The 20,784-nt window shown below is 41.2% G+C and overlaps 2 protein-coding genes across 5 annotated transcripts; both read right to left on the bottom strand.

Annotated features, from left to right (window-relative positions):
- Positions 1-1,558: 1,558 nt before the first annotated feature.
- Positions 1,559-8,458, bottom strand: alox5a (arachidonate 5-lipoxygenase a). 4 transcript variants are annotated; one of them, XM_061087479.1, is made up of 14 exons: positions 8,309-8,458; positions 7,210-7,408; positions 6,644-6,725; positions 6,443-6,565; positions 5,827-5,933; positions 5,547-5,719; positions 5,304-5,450; positions 5,009-5,212; positions 4,833-4,927; positions 3,984-4,094; positions 3,735-3,856; positions 3,292-3,392; positions 2,424-2,594; positions 1,559-2,234 (listed from the first exon to the last, which is right to left on the bottom strand). In XM_061087479.1, the coding sequence occupies exons 1-14, from the start codon at positions 8,456-8,458 to the stop codon at positions 2,055-2,057; spliced, it is 1,965 nt and encodes a 654-aa protein (XP_060943462.1). In that variant the 3' UTR covers positions 1,559-2,054. The 4 variants fall into 4 exon arrangements, with proteins under 4 accessions (XP_060943462.1, XP_060943461.1, XP_060943463.1 ...); XM_061087478.1 differs by having other exon boundaries at positions 3,984-4,162; positions 4,841-4,927; XM_061087480.1 differs by having other exon boundaries at positions 3,984-4,066; positions 4,841-4,927.
- A 422-nt stretch (positions 8,459-8,880) lies between these two features.
- Positions 8,881-17,271, bottom strand: slc25a16 (solute carrier family 25 member 16). Its single transcript, XM_061087053.1, has 10 exons — positions 17,031-17,271; positions 16,206-16,327; positions 15,091-15,183; positions 14,868-15,001; positions 14,621-14,684; positions 13,644-13,765; positions 13,477-13,543; positions 13,213-13,375; positions 12,983-13,051; positions 8,881-11,929 (listed from the first exon to the last, which is right to left on the bottom strand). Exons 2-10 carry the CDS (start codon positions 16,297-16,299, stop codon positions 11,773-11,775), a joined length of 963 nt encoding a protein of 320 aa, XP_060943036.1. The 5' UTR covers positions 16,300-16,327; positions 17,031-17,271; the 3' UTR covers positions 8,881-11,772.
- Between the last annotated feature and the right edge of the window lie 3,513 nt (positions 17,272-20,784).

Here is a 20,784-nt window from a genome sequence, read left to right as displayed (position 1 = left end):
ACACATTTTTAAAAACTGTCTTTGATACCTGTGAACTGTCCATGAACAACGAAGGTCCAACTATACCTGACGATTACTGCTCAGCAGCAATAAAGGAAATCAGCGCTTTTTGTTTTTTCAGACAGTTCATACTGTACCTCTGTATATGCCCCAAGATGACTTGAGATCTGGAGTCTCATATAATTCTGATATTAATACGAGCCACAAGAGCTGTTGTATGTCAAGTTGGATTAAGACCGAGGAATGAGACGCTCCTCTGAAACTTCATTACCCGCGAGGCTCAGTGCAATTAGACAGATAAAAAGTGCAATTACCCCTTTTCTTGTTCTTCTCTTCTATAGTTCTGTACTGGTGTTTAATGTCCAGGGAGTCCTCTGGGTATGAAAAGATTAATTTCTTCATTTTGTGTTGTATTTATTTTTAAAAGAAACAGAGTACAATTTGTTCATTTAAAAAAAACCCCTTCATTAGTAATTTTATGCAACTTACACTTCATTTTTTCCTCCCAGGCATAAATACCAGAAAGTCACTTGCACTCTTTGTTTAGTCATTTTGATATGAGGGTTGTACAAAGCTTAACGTTGGTATCTGCCCCAACATGTTTTGCTTTTTAAAATTGCTTGTTGAAATTTGTTTTTAAAATGCAGAATAGAGACGTTTAACCACAGCATCATATTTGAAATTTCCACAACAACAAAAAAGAAACAACATTGGATATTTAAACATATAATTTCCTTGATCTGGACGGTTAAAGGGTTGACTGTATATTGTGCATTTTTTATTTACCACTCATAGGAGCTGGCTCCTCTCATGAAGTCTGACACAGAAGTTTGGATGTTAGTCCTGATGAAGATCGAAGCCTCTAAAGGGCACTCGAACAAGCAGACGCGTTTCTCTCAGAGCAGCTTTTTCTTTCAAAGTGTCTCTATCACCATGAAATGATTCTTTTTTTCCACTTTACGATCCCACTGAGCAGGAAATCGACTGAGAAGAAAATGTACTTCTATTTTTCTGTTTTTCTTCCTCCTCTCTCTTCGATTCTCTTATGTCTGGGAATAGTGTAACTTGCATAAAGCTACATTTGTTTACTACTGTCTGGACTTGAACATATATGACTGTTCCCCTGTCTTATAATATCATTCCACGAGTTTGTCTGTGAATTTACTTTGGAATAGTAACTGTAAAGAATTTGGTAAAAGTACATATGTTTTTAAAAGAAATATTGATGTGTTTTCAGTTGAAGTTCCCATGTTTGAACAAGTATGTAGAGTTAAAAAGAACAACCAAATAAAAATTAAGTTACTTTTAACGCTCCGTGTCGTCAGTGTTCAGATATTTGTGTTCTGGATTTGAATGTAATGGTCACAATATTTGTGACACTGTTACAAACTGTTAATTTTGCATTAATGTAATCAGTAGCACAACATATTAGTTTCGTATAATGCCTCTGCACTGATGACAGCCAGCGGTCGGAAGCATTATGTTTTCTGATTGTCTGTACGTCCGTGTAAACGCGATATCTCACAACACCTTCAGGAAATTTCTTCAAATGTCTTGCAAACATTAAAATCATTTTAATTTTGGTACAAATGTTCATTTACACTCATGAAGTAACTGATACACTCTGGGTGGTAGAAAATCAAAGGTCAAGATCACAGTGGCCACACAAAACGCTAATTTGGCATTTTGAACATGATATATTCAAGCCTGTCGGAAATGTACGGAAACTTCACTGGTTGGTGGAGTGATGCAACTATAGTGAAGTAATTCTAGTTCTCTCTGTTTTGCTCTCCTGAAAAGGAGCAGGTAGTTGTGCACACTCTGTAGATAAACAATTTTAACCTGAAATAACATTTTAACCAAATTTAACCCAAAATAAATGAAGAGGTTTGAAAACCTGGGTTTATGTTATCTTATATGCATTTAGATATACAGTATCATTCAACTCATATGCTCTGGTGACAAAAGCATATTTGTACAGTGCAATAACATCAGCAGAACCTCAATGTGCTACAAATGTACAAATATAACACAGAGACGTGTGTTTTTTCCCCTCAAACAGCGACACTGTTGGGGATTTTGTTGGGGGACATGTTGTAGTACGGCAGCTTCTTTCCCTCGTTCCTCCTCTTGATGGAGCTGGTGATCTCTGCCAGCCGCGTCCTGAACTTCTCCATCGCCTCCTTCACCGGCTTCTCTATGAAGTGCTCGTCGGGAAACGTGCCCAGGTAGAGCTGTGGAGGGCGAGAGAGGAGAAGGGTCATTCAGCCCGGAGGCACAGAGCAAGGTCACGAAAACATGTCAAAGCAGAGAGAAGCTTCAAAGTGATCATTGGTTTGTTTGGTCCTCAAAGCATCACAGTCTGTAATGAGACCTGTGTGTGTTTGTGTTTTGTGTGTTTGGACCTGTGGCCCCTTTCGTACCTCGCTCTCCTGGTACTGGCTGAGGGCCCAAACGGCGCCCAGGTGCCAGCTGGAGCGTCCGCGGTCAGGAAGGCTGTCCAGGATCAGGTTCACATCTGCCACGCCCTTCTGGGTGGGCGGAGGCTTCCTCATGGTAGAAGGAGCGTTGGGGATCCAGGAACACCAGTCAAACTACACAACACACAGTGAAACCATATGTGTGTGTCCTCGACTTACAATTCTGAGGAGCATGTACTTTTCCTTCTCCTACAAAAATCTACTTCGCAACAGTTTTGTCATTGTACTTAAAAAGTATTTGTTTGTTTCTTATCTCCTTCAGAGGAACTGAAGGTTCTGGTGAATCTGAAGTGTTCCACAACATCTTTACTGAGAAAAGCCTTTTCTCAGTAAAGATGTTGAAATACACCCTAATCCTCAACTTATAAGGAAGTTTAAGATTAGCCTCCTGATCCAGATCCACACCAACTTTTAAGGGGTTATTTTTTTACCAATACCAGAAGCTTCCACTAAGTTTCCTGATCATCTGTCCAGTAGTTTTTTGCATATTCTTTCTCACAAACAAACATACAATCCAATTAAAAACAAATTCAGAGGGAAAACATAACCTCCTTGTTGGTGGTAAAAACAAACCAGTCACAGGATATTTCCAATACATTTTAATTTGACATGTGTAGTATAGTTTAGCTTGTTGTGGTTATTTTTAAGTCCAGGAGGAGTCCTCCCTCTATCGCTTAGAGCATAACACATGACAACTAATCTATAAGAATCCATCCAAAAAGGACGTGTATTTCTGTTTAAATCAGTTCTATAGGATGAAGACATTGAGTGACAAGTTCTTTTATATACGGTGTATTTATCTATCACTCACTTGTCCAAAGTTGACAGCCGCGTGCTGCGATGAGGCGGAGAACACCACGACAGTCAGGTACTCTGCCAGCTCCTCACGTGTCTTCAGGGACTTGGGAAACTCTGGGCACAGACAGATATCACAGATTAAAGTCGTTAAAACAACAAACCGTGTGAGGACCCTTACACAACAGATTCAGATATCATTGGTGAAATGCAGGAAAGATATTAGAACACAGGGCCTCGGTCAGTGACACCTTCAAACCACTCGTCTGTGTCAGATTTGAATTCATAAAGCTGTCTGAACCCAGTCGTACCTGTTTTCTGCAGAGGAACCTGGAACTAATGAAATATTGACGGTCTCCACGAAAGAGGAAACTCGTTGGTTAGCTGCTGCAAGTGGTTGTGCCAGAGTTAAGAAGAAAAATGTTGCAAAGAGACAAGTGGTGTAACGTTCGCACCCACCACAGTGATCGAAGTCCTGCATCCCGAAGCTGCTCGCGTCTTTGATGAAGGCCTGGATCTCCACGTCTTTCTGCACCGTCTCGTCGCTGGTGTAATAAATATGCACCACATCAGACAGGAAGCTGCCAGAGGAGAGAGAGGAAACGGGACAGCAGTCACGTACAGAGGAAACATGAAATGCTCCAACTTCCACTACCTTTGAACTTCGGCCTCTCTCAGGGCACACACCAGCCGATCATCTACACAAACCTCTTGGTGGCCTCCCACACGCTGTTGCCGTCGTCCCTGTAGAAGTAGGTGGGCAGCTCCTCCTTGCTGTCCATTCCACGGGACTTGATCATGTCGGGGAAGCACAGAGACCTGAAGGTCAGAGTCTTTGTGGCCTTCTGAATCAGCTGCACGTGGCCTCCTCCGCCTGTCGCGTTGGCCTGGATGAGGACGGGGAAGAAGCAGCATCATAACCCATTGTTCCGGCAGCATGTGGTCTTCACCTCTTATTTGCATGTGGTGTCAAAAAACTGAAATACATGCATATACAACTATTTGTTTTTGGAGCTGTTCTCCCTAGAACATTATTTCTATGTGATACTAAAAGGAGCAGTGTATAGAGGGGTCTATTGGCAGAAACCGAATATAAAATGATCTTAATGATTTTTTCACTAGTGTTTAATCATCTAAATTGTACAAATTGTTGGTTTATTTACCCTAGAATTATATTTAAATGCTTTAAACTTACATTGTGAGCGCGTCCTCTCTATGGAGGCCACCATGTTATTTACAGAAGTCCAAACTAGACAAGCAAAACACCTTTTGAGTTTTAATGACAACTGAAGGTTCTCTTTCATGTCTGGATGAGTAGGGTGAGGTGAGGGGTATTCAAATGTAACATCCAACTTCACCACTAGGTGTCACTACATTCTACACACTGAACCTTTAATGTCATTTATTTGAAAGTGCAATACAGATAAGCAGGTTTCTCTCTGCTTTTCATTTCCTCGGTCATTTCCATGTGTTCCTATTTATTTGCATCTTTTTTTCCTCTCCCATTAAAATCCTTTTTCTTTTTCCTCCCTCTCCACTGCTCTCCTCTCCATCCACGGACTCACCTTGTCAAAGATGCCGTGCTCATTGATGAGCTGGTCTCTGGCCTTGGTGTTGATGGCGATAGTGAAACGAATGTGCGGGATAAGAAGCTGGGAGGAAGGAACATCCGCCAGTGAGCTCACCGGTCAATCCACTTAATCAATTTGCCAATAACTCAGCAGGAGTTTTACCTTATAAACCGGGTGAACCGCTGGCAGCTGCCTGAACATGGCGATCGCAAACACCTCTGTTATGAGATGTGTCCTGAGCAGGTGCGTGATGTTCTGGTGGTACTGGAAATCAGCCGAGCGCACCCAGATCTTTGCCAGCAGCCAGTCATACTTAGCGTCAGTGGGCAGGAAGATTGGGGTGTCTTCACCTGGAGTCTGCCCAAGCTGGAAAAAAAATTGATTTGTGCTGATTTGTAAATTGTAAAAGGGAACATTAACGAATTAACAAAATAATACCTGCTCAGCATCACTGTACCTGTATGGCTATTGGCATGATCTTGTTCAGAGTGTTCTTGTAGAGCAGACAGAGGGGAGCGGCCAGGTACTGCAGCGTGCACGGGTCTGTGCAGTTCGCTTTGATGCCGTCTAACACCTCAAAGTCCACGATGTAGACGTTACCTGCCTGGAGCCAGAGCATTGCTTTGTGCATCAGAGGGAGCGTTAAAGAGAGACACAGCATTGACACAACAAAGACAACAAGACATCAGCATGTCTGTACCTTTATTTCCTCGTCCAGAGTCAGCTCCCTCTCCAGGCTGGAGGAAACCATCTCGTGGGTGACGGGGAAATTGTCGGGAAGTTTGGTGCATTTCCGGATCACTACCGGGTTGCAGCCGTTCAGAAACTGGTATCCAAACATGAAGTCCTCCTTCCAGTGCTGCATCACATACTCTAAATAATACAATATTACTTAATATCAATATTATATTATATGAGATATAATACGACACGAAACGAAATACCATAACATGCTAATAATAATAATATATGAGGCTGACCTGAGATTGTGTTTTTGATTCTTACAAAGATCTTCTCAAAGTCAGCAAATTCGGTCCAGGAGGACTGGAACATGTGCATGAACTGGTTCACACACAGATTCTCTATCCTGGAAAACCAAAGTTAACACCATCATAATCATATTTGTAACAGGTGTGTCATCAAAAAAGGTCAAAAACGCAAACATTTGGTGCTTTTTTGTGTAATCTGTCAATTAAACACTGCAGACATAATGCATTCTGGGAAACAAAATGTAAATATGTATCTGCAATCATTTATTCAGCAAGAAACTGAATTATACATCATTTGCCTTCTTTCGCAAGAACTACTGCATCATCCAAACTGTCCTGCTCAGTATCTGTTTTGCATCGTTGTAGGTTTCCCGTCTGCCTGAAGGTCGGATGCAAATGCCCCTGGCGCCAAACAATTACACTTCTGTCTTTCCAGGTAATCCACAGGTGCAGAAAATAACTGCATGTTTCCAGCCTGAAGCTCAACATCTGATCACGGCTTCATGACGACTTTCCACTGAAGCAGTGCACGTCTCCACTGACTCACTCCACTCTTTCCTGAGGTGCCTCAGTTTTACTCAGGCAGCCTGTTAGAGGGAGCACTTACGCTTTAACGTAGTTCAGCACAAAGTCCACTCCCTTCTCACTGTCGAACTGGATGTCTCGAGGCAAATCCCGGTGTCTTTCGGCATCTATGCTCATAGGAAAGCCCGGCTGCCACTCCTTCCATCTAGGGAAGACAGCAGGGTTATTACTGAGCCGTCTCAGGGAGGGCCAAAGAGAAATTGCACGTGTAGAGTGAACTCGCCTGTAGGTTTTTTTCCTCATGTCCAGCTCTTTCTGTCTGTGCTGTTTGACCAGGCTGATCTTATCGTCCTGAGGCAGATGTGCTACAACACACACAAGACAGGTGCTGCAGACTCGGACTGATGAACATGAGGAGTCAGGAAGACTGGGAGGCAAACTAACAGATGAGCCGAAGTCTACTGATGTTTACTTACTGGGTTTTATTTCCATCTTATTTCCCATTTAATGTTCATTGTATATCAATTGCACCGGCTAATCTCTGATTGAGGCCTGATGTGCTCCTGTCCTGTCAGTAGTTTGTTTTCAAAGAAACTTACTGACGATACTAACAATAAATGTGACAATTTGTTTATATTTTAAATTTCAATAATGTGTGGTTTGCTCAAAGTTATAGAACAAGGAGTGAATTAAATGTACAACTTGGACATTTAATCGGCGCCTCTGTGTAAAATGTGGCCCCTTTAACGGCCCCCGATCAGCCACTGTGTAAAGCGCTTGGAGCTGCATCTTATTTATAAAATTCAAAAAGTCACATAAAATCATGTTTATTCTCATTCTTATTCTTACCTCGTCCATCCCGCAGCACCACCTCCTTGTCGCCCACCAGCCAGCGGAAGCAGGGAAACTCTAGATAGTCTCCAGAGGAGGTCTTGACTGTGATGTACCTGCAGTACCAGTCGTCCTGCACCCAGTACTTCCTCTTCTCAATCTTCACCAGCACCAGCTCCCCAAGGTTCTCCTCAACTCTCACCTCATAAGAGTCTACCTGCAATTTAGTTAGTGGCTAAATAAAGAGATCGATACTGGGGGAGAAATGTGTCATTTACTGAATCGGGTCCGTGACATTATTTCTATTTCGCCTGTAAGTTTGGGTTTGAGTGATACCACATAACAAAGAACATGAATTTCACAAGTATTATTTGATTGATTTTAAAGGGCTGGCTTTTTGTAAGTCACATGGAATGATGTATACGTTGTAAAAATCTAAATTATACATAACATTTTTTGTCAGAAGTAGTTTCTTACTGATGGATGTACAGAACTGGTGTGTGTGTGTGTGTCTGTGCGTTGTTCGGTGTTTCTGTTCCTCTTTTTGTGAATTGCTTACATATCGTGTGGTTTGTGTTTGCATAAATTGTCGTTGATATATATAATGATACTTTTATTATATTTAGTTTATGTAAATTGTATAAAGACTAGTAAGGGGATGCAACATTTTATTTAGAAAACTCATCCCTTTTAAAAAGCAGTTATGGACAAATACTTTTTACTAGACCTTTGATTTACTTTATCTCCAAAGTATTTTACTTTTATAGTGTGTATATTCAATGTGTTTCACTTTACTGTGAAACCCTGAGGTGTGATCTAGAAAAAGTTTTATGTAAGTTAACTCAAATTTCATTTCATTAACTTCTAGCTGATTATCATTGGACAATATTTGTAATTTGGCATCAGTTTGAGAATGAGGGTAGAAAGACCTTTGATTCATTTCCACAACACCGAACAGTGCACATTCTATTGAACAGGACAACGAAGGGCGTCATTGACTGTTACTTTTCTTAAAATTCTATGTAGGTGTCTATTTGCAGGTATTGATGCTCATCATTCATCATAAGATGAAGACGACCTCCTCACAGCTCTGCAGCAGCAGCATAGCATCACTTACCGCCCCCCTCTCAAAGTCATTGTACAGAGGTTTGTCCAGCAGCGTTCTGTTGCTGCACTTCTCCGTGCCCACCAAGGTGATGTAGATGTAGTCGTCCGTCCCTGCGAACCACTGGTCCCCTGTGGCAACAGTCACCGTATAAGAAGGCATGTCGAGGTCAGAGAAATGTCCCACTGAGGACCAAGAAATCTGCAGAAAAACTGTTCTGCTCCAAGCCACGAAAAGTTCAGGTTGCAGCTGAGGCAAGTTCCCTCCTCTTGCTCAAAACTGTTTCACCAACTGTGTAGAGGACATATAACCCGATGATGTGTAATCAGGCAGAAGTGGGCGGTCCCGGAAGTACAGCAGTCAGTCTTCCATCAGCGATATGAGGGATTTCAAGCGTTACGCTGTGAATGAGGTCAGAGTACAATACGTCCATCCTTCATAGGTGTGTTATCAGTACAGACATGAATGAAGGAACAGGAAAAGAGATCATATTCGTGAAAATGATATCAAATGAACAGAGGGATGTTTTATAAAAGAAACAATAGAAAGAATCCCAGTGATAAAGACAAAAACAGAGAACAGCGTTTTCATTCCGGTTAACTGTATTTCACAGATGATGTGGTGATGAAATTCATCAAAGAACATTTGTAAGTACATTGTTTTGTATTTTTTACACATCACATTTACCAGTCAAATATGTGTGTGACATCAGGCAACAAAAGGTAGTGTTGTCCGGCTGCAGTGAAATTAATGCAAATGCTTTATCGTCCGTTCGTGGTTTTAGAGTCCACCGACATTAACAGGGGTTTGAGACACAAAGTGTGAAATGCTTCACTATGTTTTTCTCTCGGATATTATTTTATAAAATCCAAGTTACTGCACCTTCACGTTTAGTAAAAACAAAAACGACGGTAAGATCATTCTCATACACATTGACAACATAAAGATGCAAGGCTTGAAGTTGTTTCTACACATCTAAAGTCACTGAAACAAAAACTGGCAATTTATCAGACAGATAATGAAGCTGTAGAGCGACATATCGCACATTTCTACGTGTGAATGTATTGAATATCCCTCGTCTTATGAATCAATCTGTTTGCAGGAACGGAGCTGTCTGATACGAGAATTTAAAATTACAATTACAATGAAACACCATGTATTTGAAACCAAACACACAAAGTGGAAGCTGGTGTATACAGCACTGACATTCATTTGAATGGTTTGAAAGGTCATTCGTGCCAGTTGCATCAAAATGTGAGTATAGATGTTACATTTCTAATTCTCATCCTGAGTGACCTTTGGACTGAGGAGGGCCTGAAGCCTTTTTCACACTAAACCTCTTCTACAGAAAAAAGCTTTCAATGTATGTCTGTGTGAATTATCTTTGTATTTGTATGATCTAAGGTAGTAGTTTCCCACCTGGAGGTCTCGACCCCTTTCAGTGGGTCACACAATGATACTGAGTGGTCACAATATGATTGAACAGCAACTAAACTGACCATTTGAGCTGCTGTGGCTCAGGGGGGAGAGTGGGTCGTCCACTAACCCCGAGGTCTTCGGTTCAATCCACAGGTCCCCCATGCATGCCAACGGAACTCCAGATTGTCCCCAGCAGCTGTGCAGACAGTGTATGAGTGGTGTGTTAATGGGTGAATGTGGCTTGTGTCGTAAAATTGCTTTGATTGGTCGATAAGAAGGGATATGTGCTAGATAAATAGAGTCCAGGCACCATTTACCATTCGAGCTCGAACACACCCTCTTCACACGTTTAAAAAAACCTTTCAAATGTTGCTTTGTAATTCAGGGTCCTGGTCGAGTCAAGTGATGGAATTACTGGATATTCTATGGATAAAGGAAAATTAAATGGATCCACTTGAACAAACACTTTTAAAGTGTCACAGGCCATACAGGTTGGAAACCACAGTTCTAAGGCATGTACACCATACAGCCATCTGAAGGCTGAAGCAGCAACTTCATGAAGCATGAGGAAAAACTCAATCTCAATCACTCCGGTGAAGTAAGAGGTCAAACGCATAAGAAGGCAAGAGGCTCAAAAAATGAGGCTGCTTGTTCAGCAAACTGATGTGAATACACAACACTTTCAATCAGTTAATGTTCAGCCTTCCGAAATGCAAACACTGTTTTAGCTGCAAATATAATGTTCAATATCTGACAACCTTCTTTAGTTAAGCAAAACCAAAAAAAAACTAAATGAATCTCAAAGAAACTAAAGTGTATTTTATAAGAGAAGAGGGAAATATGTGTGAGTGTTCTATCAGCTCTGATGGTAAAAAATTCAATTTATAATCAATACTGCCACCCGGTGGCAACAAGTCCCTAGTGAATAAATAGACAAAGAAACAGTTAAAGCCATGAAGGGCAAATTTCTCCTGAGATCCCTCGAGACATGTCGAAGCTACATCCATGTCATGTCAAAACATCTGAAACACTCTCAAACAAAACAAACTCATTCTGAACACAACTACACACTAAACATCTGAGAGCAGCAAAGTAAAACACTTACACTAAGTGCCCAATGCAATGTTTGGCTGGGAAGTTGCCTCGAGAATAAAAACTGAGATCATGTGCAACACAGGAAACTGCATCTTTAGCATCTTTAACCTGCAACTAGTAATTTATATTAATCTTGTTGAAGACAAAGGCAAAGACTCACAAACAGAAACTTCGCCAAACGTTACAGTTATCTCAAATTCAAAAATATAACAAACCACAAATAAACAAAACATTATGGCACATCTGATTATAATTACTGTCACTGTTATTATGAATGATCATAGCAACCTTTCAACAAGAGCCAGGTCCGTAAAAATGAAGACACATTAAACAATAAAGACAACGTGTAGCTTTAGAACTGAAGTGTTTACTATTTAAATAAATACAAATGACTAAACTTTGGGGTGAGGTGAAACCGATGGAAAAAATGATGGTCAATAAGCCATTTAAGCAGGCGTCCATCTTAAAATTAGAGCGAGAGGTGGTGTGTGTGTGTGTGTGTGTGTGTGTGTGTGTGTGTGTGTGTTTGTGTGTTTGTCTGATGTCTGAATGAGGAGGGGGCTGCTACACAATCAGAGGGATGCTTCTGTGTTGTTGGCAACAGAGTTGAAGAGCAAATCACTCCCTCAACCCGCCCGACCAAATTCAAGCCACTTGTCGTGTGGTTGAGTTAATCAACTCTTAAGAGCCGGCAAGTCACAGGAAGTTAGAGGGACTGGAGCAGGACAGACACGGAGTACCTTATCGTTTGATATCCGGTTTCCTTTGTCGGCATTAAGTGGCTTCCCTGGTGCCTTCAGTGAACTCAAGGAAAAAAGGCAAAGCCCACGATGAAGAGTTTAAGACATAGCGAGCGAGTCTCGGATCACTCTCTGAAGGAAGCATTGAGGCTGAGCTGCTTAATGTCTCGGTGAGGGCCCGGGTGTAGGGTCTGCAGAGCTGGACGGTTTTAAAAACAGAGTTTAGTTCAGGTGGAGAGTCTGCTTCATGAACTCATAGGTGGTGAAGGCCACAGCTTGGGAGGGGACACAGCGGATGTAGTTGAGAGAAAGGCCTCGGTACAATCCCTTCTTGACCCCATACTCATTGTACACGTACTTCAGGGTCTTGCTCAGTGATCTGTGCGGGACAAGATATTACACATGCCTTAGAAGGACAGAGGAAAACATTTAGAGAAATATTTTGGTTAAATAATAAAATGATGATCCGGAATATGAGCATAATATGTCTCCTTTAAAAGAAAGTCATATTTTGTTGTTTTTATGATCAAATCAAATTTCTATTAACTGTGTTCAGATAAAGTATTAAATATACAGGACAGTTCTTATTGACATAATCGGTCTTGTTTGTTGTTGATGCCTGTCTGTGCTATGAGGAACTAAAACCTGTTTGTGGACAGAAGCCATACTAACAAGAAAAAGTCTCTTGGACATGAAACAAATTACCTTGTATGGCGTTGATGTAGTGACTGAACACATTCTTTGAAAGAATCTTGAATGTTTAGGGAAAGCAGGTAATGCAGGAAATGAGAGATGCCTGGACTGGTTTAATGTGAACTGTATATAACATACAGCTGGCCTCCTCCTCTTCTCCTTAAAGGCTTTAGTATTTTATCTAATGTAAACAGCTCTCTTAGCTCAGGAATTTGTTGTTCCTTACTTCCAAGCAAAATATTCATCAAACTCTGCTTTCACATCCAAAAGTGGAATCGACTATTTTAAGTGGAAACTTGGACAAAAACTTTTAGAGAGGAGCAGGGAGCAACCATGACTTATTAAGGAACCAGATTGTGCAGACCAACTTGCCTGAGGCAACTATAAACAGGTCAGTATATTGTTAACAACTCCGCCATTTAGAGACACACAGGCCTGAATACTAACTGATTCTTTAGCTTGATGAGCACTTTGCCTGTTACTTTTAAAATGGAGTTCATCAGCACTGTGTTATCTGAGCTGTTTCCATCCCTATAATAACCCTCAGTTTAACAGTTCTCAAAATGTCACTGTCAAAGCCATAAATCAACTATACGAAGAACTCTAAAAGTCTCTATAAGCCAAAAATGAGTCTAGTCCTTATTTTATGACATACACTGCACAAACTGATACATGTAATTGAAAGCAGAGCATCATTGTATAACACAACATTCAGAGGGAGAACATAGGTTCTACTTACGTGCATTTCTCAGAGTCAGGAAGCACGGCTCCTAACTGCATTCTTCTCCTAGCCACATCCAACGGGTACCTGGTGAGAAGAAACACAATACGACACGTCAACTGCCAAATAAATCACACCAGTTAATAACACGCCCGAGCTGTGAGCCACAAATTAAGCAGCCACATTGTCATCTCATTATTCATGGATCAGAGCTCGTTCTTTGCCAAGTCAGCGGTGTGCACACTTACGATATTGTCTGAGCGATGGCACCGGCCACGCCTCCGCAGAGCAGGTTGACGTGGGTCTTCAGGACGAGGACGTCGGGGTTGTCTGAGGACGGGCGTCCCAGCCGCTCTGGGAAATGCTTCAAGCCGAGGGTCTTCAGGGTGCCGTAGGTGAAGAACGAGAACCCTGGAGGAGAGAAGGCAAAGAGTAAAACTACATGACGCGACATGAGGTCAATGTAAAACAAACACTACCATCAGTCTATGCAAAACAATCTCAATGGTCACCTGCATAAGGGGCCATTCCGATAAGTGTTGGAGTAAGTCCCCTGTAGAAACCCATTACGCCCCCCTCCTGTATGAAGGAAAGGAAAAAGAAATGGCATTGCAATTAAAATCTGAATATTTTATCTTTTTCTTTTTTTTTTCAAGCCATCAATGCCTGCAAAGATCACCTTAAGGTAGATGGTGTGGAAGGCGTTGGCAATGCCGGTGTAGCGATGGTCTCCTGTGACCTGGAAGGCCAGTCGGGCTCGGATCACATCCAGAGGGTAAGTGAATATCACAGCAGTCATCCCTGAAAACACAGTAAAGAGTTTCCCTTTTAAATTGGAAGAATACACAATACTTCAAGTTGATTTGTCCGCCTTTTCTCCATTTGTATGGGTCATTCCATGTCAATCTTCAAACCTTTGGGCTGCACAGTATTAAATATGAAATTTGGCGTGCTGATTTGTTCACATGAGAAACTTCAAATCGAAATTTGAAGTGTCACTTCTCTATCTCTATTACGGGAGATAGCGCCTAATGAAGTTTGTTTGCTTGGGGGGACTTTGACCTTATCTCAGAGAAATGGTTCCCATATCGTTGTTAAGTTCTTTTCCAGCTTCTATTTGTCTAAACAGTATGCTATCCTTAATTAAAAAAACAACCACACTATGAGTGATTATAACAGTTAGGAGGAATTGCAAAACACCCTCTATTTAAAAGCTGCTCAAAGTTTTACCAAAGTTAGTTTCTAATGTCACAAAGACCTGCAGAAAGTTTGGTGTTTGGTCTTTGAGTCGTTGCTGAGATATCATCACCTATTAGAAATTATTCTTAACAATGTAACTGAACAGCAGGTACTGATCAGTGTTTGGTCACACACATTCAAAATACCAATGCACAACTCTGTTGCCACTAGATAGTGTGTTTGAAGAAATACAAGATGTGAGGAATCGGAATTTTAAAAAGGTAAATGTTAATTAATTTTATTGCAAAACTACACTTACTCACTGTGTGACTGTTGAGAAATGAGAACATATGACAAATGTAAACAGTTTGTGCTCACTTAACAATCAAATGGGTGGAAAAGTTGCTGGTGCAGTACATGACCTCCAGCCGTAATGGAGTGAAAAAGGGAATCTTATCACTCTGGAAGATGAATTACCTGCCATAGAGCCGGCCATGAGGCGGTGGATGTGTCCAGAGATTCCCATCTGTTTACGTAGCAGCTGTAAATCAACAGGGAGGAGACAAGGGTCAAGAGGTTCACAAATAATTCAAAATAATAAAATCCACTGCATTTCACTACAGATGTAGCAAAATGTTTCTAGAACCAAAAACACACCCAGTGACGACTTTAAAGCAAATCACGTTTCTATAAACAACCTCTAATGTCATTTTTGACACTGTACCTTTTTGTATTTGTCAAAGGCCATGAACTGGATGGCTCCATACGGAAATATCCTGACCATCATCGCCCCGTTACCCTTGTACAAGCCAAGGAAGCCTTCTTTCTTTGGCACAGCCTTGATAGTGGACCACACTCCTGCAAAGACACAACCAGACGTTCCGCTCATGTGGCACAGACGTGTGGAAACTCACTGGCTTCTCCATGTTTGCCTGCTGATCTTTTACCTAGATGTTTGTAATGGGGGTTGTGGGCTTGGAGAAGGATTTTGACCCTGTCCAGAGGAGCGATGGTGCTTTTGGCACAGCATCCTGCCACACCTGGACAAAAACAAAAACAGGAACACACTTATTATTAAATGTGTTGTGCAGATATCATTGGCATTATTTATACGTCAAGGTAACATGATGCCAAGTGCTGCTTACAACTGCATTACATTGGAGAAACCATTGACACTGACTTAAGTCGACATGAACTCTGGAGAATGTCCCCCCCAGTCGGGTGCAGACATGTTTTGAAGTTTGCATTTCACATATAAGGAACACAGCAGGTTATTGCCCAGTTTGGATGCATTTACAACAGAAAACTATCTGGAGTGTTCAGGTGAGGTGTGGCGCCCAGGTAGAGCAGACAGGAGGCAGGACATGGCGTTAAAATTCCTCTGTGGAAATCAGGTGTTTTTGTTTGAAGCATTTCACCACTGCCTTCAGCCCCAATCACCAGAAGCTCTCGGATCTCGTTGTCTTTCTTCCACAAGTATAGTACCTCTTTTTCATCTTGAGATAATTGTATTTAATATTATATATATTTGTATTTGTATTTTTGAATCCGAGTTAGGCAAGCGTGTCGTCATCATTTGCTCTCAGTGAATCTCCAGACATAGTCCAGCTGTATTCTGACTGGGAGAATATCCAGTGTTTTTTATAGGGGGCTGCCCGCAGGAAAAACTCTGGAGAATGTCTATAGCAACTGACTCGAACCTTTGTGTTCTCACATACAGTCCCTGCAGATCCTTTCAGGAGAATATCCACAGTTCAGTGCATATCTAAAAGCAGCTAAAGACATGAAGCATCTAACCTCCTGGCTCAATCAGCCTGGCTTACATGTGGGGTGAAGTGCTGCAGGTAAACAATCTGAATTTCTTCCTTTTTACAAATAAAGCTTCTATCAAGGCAGACATCCGATTCTAGGTCACACGGGAAAGCAGCGGACAGAGAAGCAAAGGAGAAAGTGTCTCCACAATAAAATGATTCAGTCCTGCAGACAGAGTATCAAATTCCACAGTTGTGTAAATCCCTGCAGGCGTGACAGTGATAGTACAGAGTGATGAGTCACATCATACCTCCAGCTACAAAGGAGCGAAGCCAGTAGTAGTCCCTCTTGGCCGGTGTGCTGCTAATGACAGCAGGTGTGGAGACCGCGGCCTCTGATGTCATCCTCTCTGCTCAGGAATCTGCCACATGACTGCACAGTGTGGGGGAAAGAGACAGTTAGTGCACATTTGAACATGTAGGCTATGTATTAATACATGTATCCAGATCATTGAAGAAACGTACTAATAGTACTAATTATAAGTATTAACATATTACATGTACTTGATCACATATAGATTCATTATTACAATTACATTAATTTGTAAGCAGCATTCTACATGTTCCAACTCATGTTGACACTATTTGATATGGTGCTGCAACTAATTACAGCTTTCATTGTGGTTTAATCTAATAAATCTGGAAAGCACTTGACAAACCAAGTGGTTTTAAATGGGCTATAGAAATAAAGGTGACACTGACATTAATCTGATGACTATTGTCTTAATAATTAGTGCTTTTGTTTATTTATTGATTTATTTTAAAAAAACAAAAAGGGAGAAAAATGAATCAGCGTTTTTCTGTTGATTGGTTATCTAATCAAAGTAATCACTTCAGCTGTAACTTCACATACTGTTCTATCGCTCATACCAGTATAATGAATACGCTATGGATGTGTGTATAATCTTAACTAGTAAAGTAAGAGCTGTGCAGTGTTTCCCTCTGTAGTGAAACAGAGTAGAGGTATAAAGCTAATGAAAATACTAGAGTCAAAGCTAAAGTACCTCAGACCAGTAAGTAAATGTAGTTCAGAGACAGCATGTACCCCAGGCTGTGTGTGGACAGCAGATACTCACAGTACAATGTGACCGGTGTGGGGATGAAGAGGAGGTGAAATCTGTTCCTCCTTCGCTCCTCCGCTGCAGCTCCTCTCGCTTCCTTCCTGCTTGTCTGTGCCAACGTGTCCTCGTGGACTCCGGACCAGACCCTGTGTCCTCTGAGGGACAGACCGACAGACAGAGGAGTTTGGACTCAGTGTGTATCTGAAGAGGCTGTGAGGTTCATGCTCTTACATCACTGTCCTTCGCCCGGAGTCGACTGAACTGACGGCTGCAAACAGTCGCGTCGTACTGACGTAGGACCACGTCATCAATGTGGGTGTGGGCGCATGTCTTTCTACAGTTGGGGCCAATTTTGCGTCAATTTTAGGACATTTTGTCCGTTAGAGGGTTAAGCCTTGGTTTTAGGGTTAGAATTAGATTGAGGTTTTAGGTTAGGCATTTAGTTGTGATGGTTAGGATTAGTGTAAAGGGCTGGTAAATGCTTTGTGCCAATGAGTTCCTCACAACCAGAGAGTGTGTGTGAGAATAAATTACACAAATATATAATATATGCGTATATTAAGGCAAGTATATATATATATATATATATATATATATATATATATATATATATATATATATATATATCATCTGTCAAATACTTCAATATATAACTTTATATATCTATCACCAAAAATTACATGGAACATTTTTGTAGACAGAAGGAAGGACAAATTGGTTCTATTAATACCGTTTACAACAGATATTACTGTATTTTGTTCTGGATATGATCTTTATAATTCTGAATTTTGTTATATATGATCTGTATTATTCTGTATTTTCTTCTGTATATGATCTGTATTTGTTCATTATATGATCTGTATTATTCTGTATTAATATCACTGTCATTCTGTTTTCCCCTCTGGAATTTATCTCAATTGATTGTATGTAGAATGCCTTTATCTTGTCTATTTTTTTTCTATTCTTTCAAGTTTGCCACTGATTCTAACAGTGATCATAAATTGTCTTAATTACGACCTTTGTATTCTAATTGTTTTTACTACGGTACATAATACATTTTTTTATACACTTGACACACTTTTTACAAATTATGAAATCGATGTTTGAACTGTATCAAGTGTCACAATTCTGTCAAAAAAAACCTATTCACATTGTTAATATATAAGTATACCATTTTGTGACTATAACGTTCAATTAAAGCTGAATGATCTTTGATTACCAGTTCTTTCTGAGTGTGTTGTCACGGAGTTGAGAGAAAACGACATAAATGATCTAGTTAAACCGCCTCCACTTTAAGAAACACAGCCTAGCTGGCGCCCGAGTTGTGTGGAGTCAGGTATACACCAGTCATTACGGTAACAGCGCGTAAGAAGAGATTTCACAATAAAAGCAGCATCCACTCAATTGTTGGACATTCTAATGTAGAATTTCAAATGTAAAGCTCTATAGCATGTCATATTGACCTTCTGTTTCCTTCTTAATTCAATTAGAATCAAGATGAATTTTTTCACTTTAGATTGGTGATTATTATTTACTTATCTTTACCTACTTATGGAAGAAATGTTTTTTACACCGCATAAAAGTTAGAATATTAGGAAAGCATTTGTGCAATTATTTCAATGCAAGTACTTAGTGGAGCAGTATAAGTTACTTGAACTACTACAAGAAATGGGATCTTTGTAGCAATTGTGCAAGTTTTCCAGTGTCTTGAACTACTAATGGGAAAAAAACTCTATAATTCTTAATCTTGAACCGTCTTGAACTAGTATCAGACTTTAAATCACCAAGTTAAGGTTTTGGGACTTCAAAATTGCAATTTTCCAAATGAATGCGGTAATAACGCTCATGTTGTATATCTGGAAAATGGTTGAGCCGCTTTTATACTTAAAAACGTGAAGCTCATGTGAATATAATCCAATTTCATACTATGCACTTTGTCTATATCAGAGGTCTTCAAAAGGGGGTCCGCGACCTCTAGGAGGCCGCTGAGGTACTGCAAAAAAACAATTTTATTTCCACAAATTTAAATATCTTTAAATACACATTAACATGAATCCAACATATTGTAGAACAGATAAATGGAGGCAGAAGACGTTATCTTTCTCTTAGCAATGCAATGCAATGGGCACTGGATCACGCACAGCATGAGGCTAGCCTACACCTGTCACTCCAAGCCTCCTGTGAGCAAAGAGGAGGACCTCTTAAAATTGTGTGTAAAAATACAATTTTATATAATATATATAGTAGGGGTCCATGCTCCATATCTCCATCAGTTTGGGGGTCCTTGGCCTGAAAAACGTTGAAGACCCCTGGTATATATCATATATTGTTTTATTTTGAAAGCCGGAAGCAGTCGTTTTCGTATCCTATGGCTGAAATGTATTTACAGTTCAGTGAACTTGTCTTTGTTGTGTTCGGGGGACGTACATATCGCTGTTACTTCTTTTCAGAGGAGTTTCCTCATTTAGCGACACGTGTTTTCAAAGAGTGAGACAAATGAATAGCGGCTAAAGCAGTGCTGTCAACCTGTACCGTAGAACTCAGAACAAGGGCGCAGCCGGGATCCAGGGGGCGGCTGGTTTTGGACCACGCAGGGAGGACGGCTCTTCTGACCGCAGTCCGGGTTTTCCAGCGCACCCTCCTCCCTCCCTCCCTCACTCCCTCCCTCCGCTGCAGCCGAGGGGTTCGTGTCCAGCGGAGACCGAGGGCTTGCGTCTCGTGGAGGGAGAGAGAGAGTGAGCGGGGGGGGCTGGCCCTGGGTGGATTTGACACAAGAGGGATTTGCGTGTTGAACGGGTGCCTCGCGCTACGCTATTAACACAACGAGCTGGGGGGGGTGCGTGAGGCTGTTCTGTGCCATGTCCGTGCGTCGAGGGAACAGCGAGCTCGGTCTATATTCGCCGCGGAGGGAAGCGGATCCACGGGGTCGCGGGGGTCCGGCCGCAGCGGAGTATTATTAGCAGCTCCGTGCGTCTGGCGCTGGCATGTCGAGCATTCGAGCCGTCACCGTGTGTGTGTGCGGAGAAAAGCTCCCGGGAAACAACACGACACGCACCGAACTCAGGTTCCCGCTGGTTTGTGTCCACGCGGAGCTTTGAACGACAGCGGTCAAGTGCAACAACAACAACAACAAGATAATAACAACAAGCAGCAGCCGCGGTGGTTATTACACGGTAATAAGCTTCTTCTTCTTCTTCTTCCGCCAGGCAGAGACAGGAGAGCAGGATCCGGACCGAGCCCGCTCCTCAGCGCGTTTGCCCTTTAAACCGATGCAGCCACGCGCTTATTAGCGTTTTATAGATACATTTACTGTTATTATTTTCTTTACAGACATATTAGGTTGTGTTTTCGACGGTAAACCTGCAGCACTTGCCCGAGGATATTTCAGGCGGGGCGAAAGTGTCATTCACCAGCAAAGTCAAGAGACATTGTGTATACTCAGCGTTTTAGCTTCTACTACAATGTTGTCAAACCTCAAATTGTACTTCATGTTTTGGAGTAGGATTATTACCCTGAAAACACGTTTTGAAGTTGATTCATGTGTTCATTTTGAGTAAACTACAGTTATTATGGTTATTACTCCAAATTTTAGAGTCTAAAATACATTTAAAGGTGCTGCAGCTATTTGTATTTGAAAATTTTGTCATATCTATTCATTCTTAGTAATGTAGTTTTTGTTATTATTAATCTAAATCTACATTTTAAGCAGCCATGGCTATTTGTAGCTATTGTGTGTTATTATTTATCTGTTAATACATTCAAAGGTGCT

This window comes from Limanda limanda, chromosome 15, assembly GCF_963576545.1.
Source record: "Limanda limanda chromosome 15, fLimLim1.1, whole genome shotgun sequence".
NCBI lineage: Eukaryota > Metazoa > Chordata > Actinopteri > Pleuronectiformes > Pleuronectidae > Limanda > Limanda limanda.
The sequence above is the reverse complement of the archived record's forward strand: the minus strand, read 5'-3'. Positions and strand labels throughout refer to the sequence as shown.

Excerpts from the sequence above, each read along its gene's own strand:
- slc25a16 (XM_061087053.1), bottom strand. The coding sequence starts at position 16,299 with ATGACATCAGAGGCCGCGGTCTCCACACCTGCTGTCATTAGCAGCACA. Across the intron at positions 14,685-14,867 it reads CCTTTGACAAATACAAAAAG|CTGCTACGTAAACAGATGGG; the intron begins GTACAGTGTCAA and ends GTTGATTTACAG. Across the intron at positions 13,544-13,643 it reads TCCACACCATCTACCTTAAG|GAGGGGGGCGTAATGGGTTT; the intron begins GTGATCTTTGCA and ends TCCTTCATACAG.
- alox5a (XM_061087478.1), bottom strand. The coding sequence starts at position 8,458 with ATGCCTTCTTATACGGTGACTGTTGCCACAGGGGACCAGTGGTTCGCA. Across the intron at positions 5,213-5,303 it reads TCATGCCAATAGCCATACAG|CTTGGGCAGACTCCAGGTGA; the intron begins GTACAGTGATGC and ends TTTTTTTTCCAG. Across the intron at positions 4,163-4,840 it reads AGCACGGCATCTTTGACAAG|GCCAACGCGACAGGCGGAGG; the intron begins GTGAGTCCGTGG and ends GTCCTCATCCAG.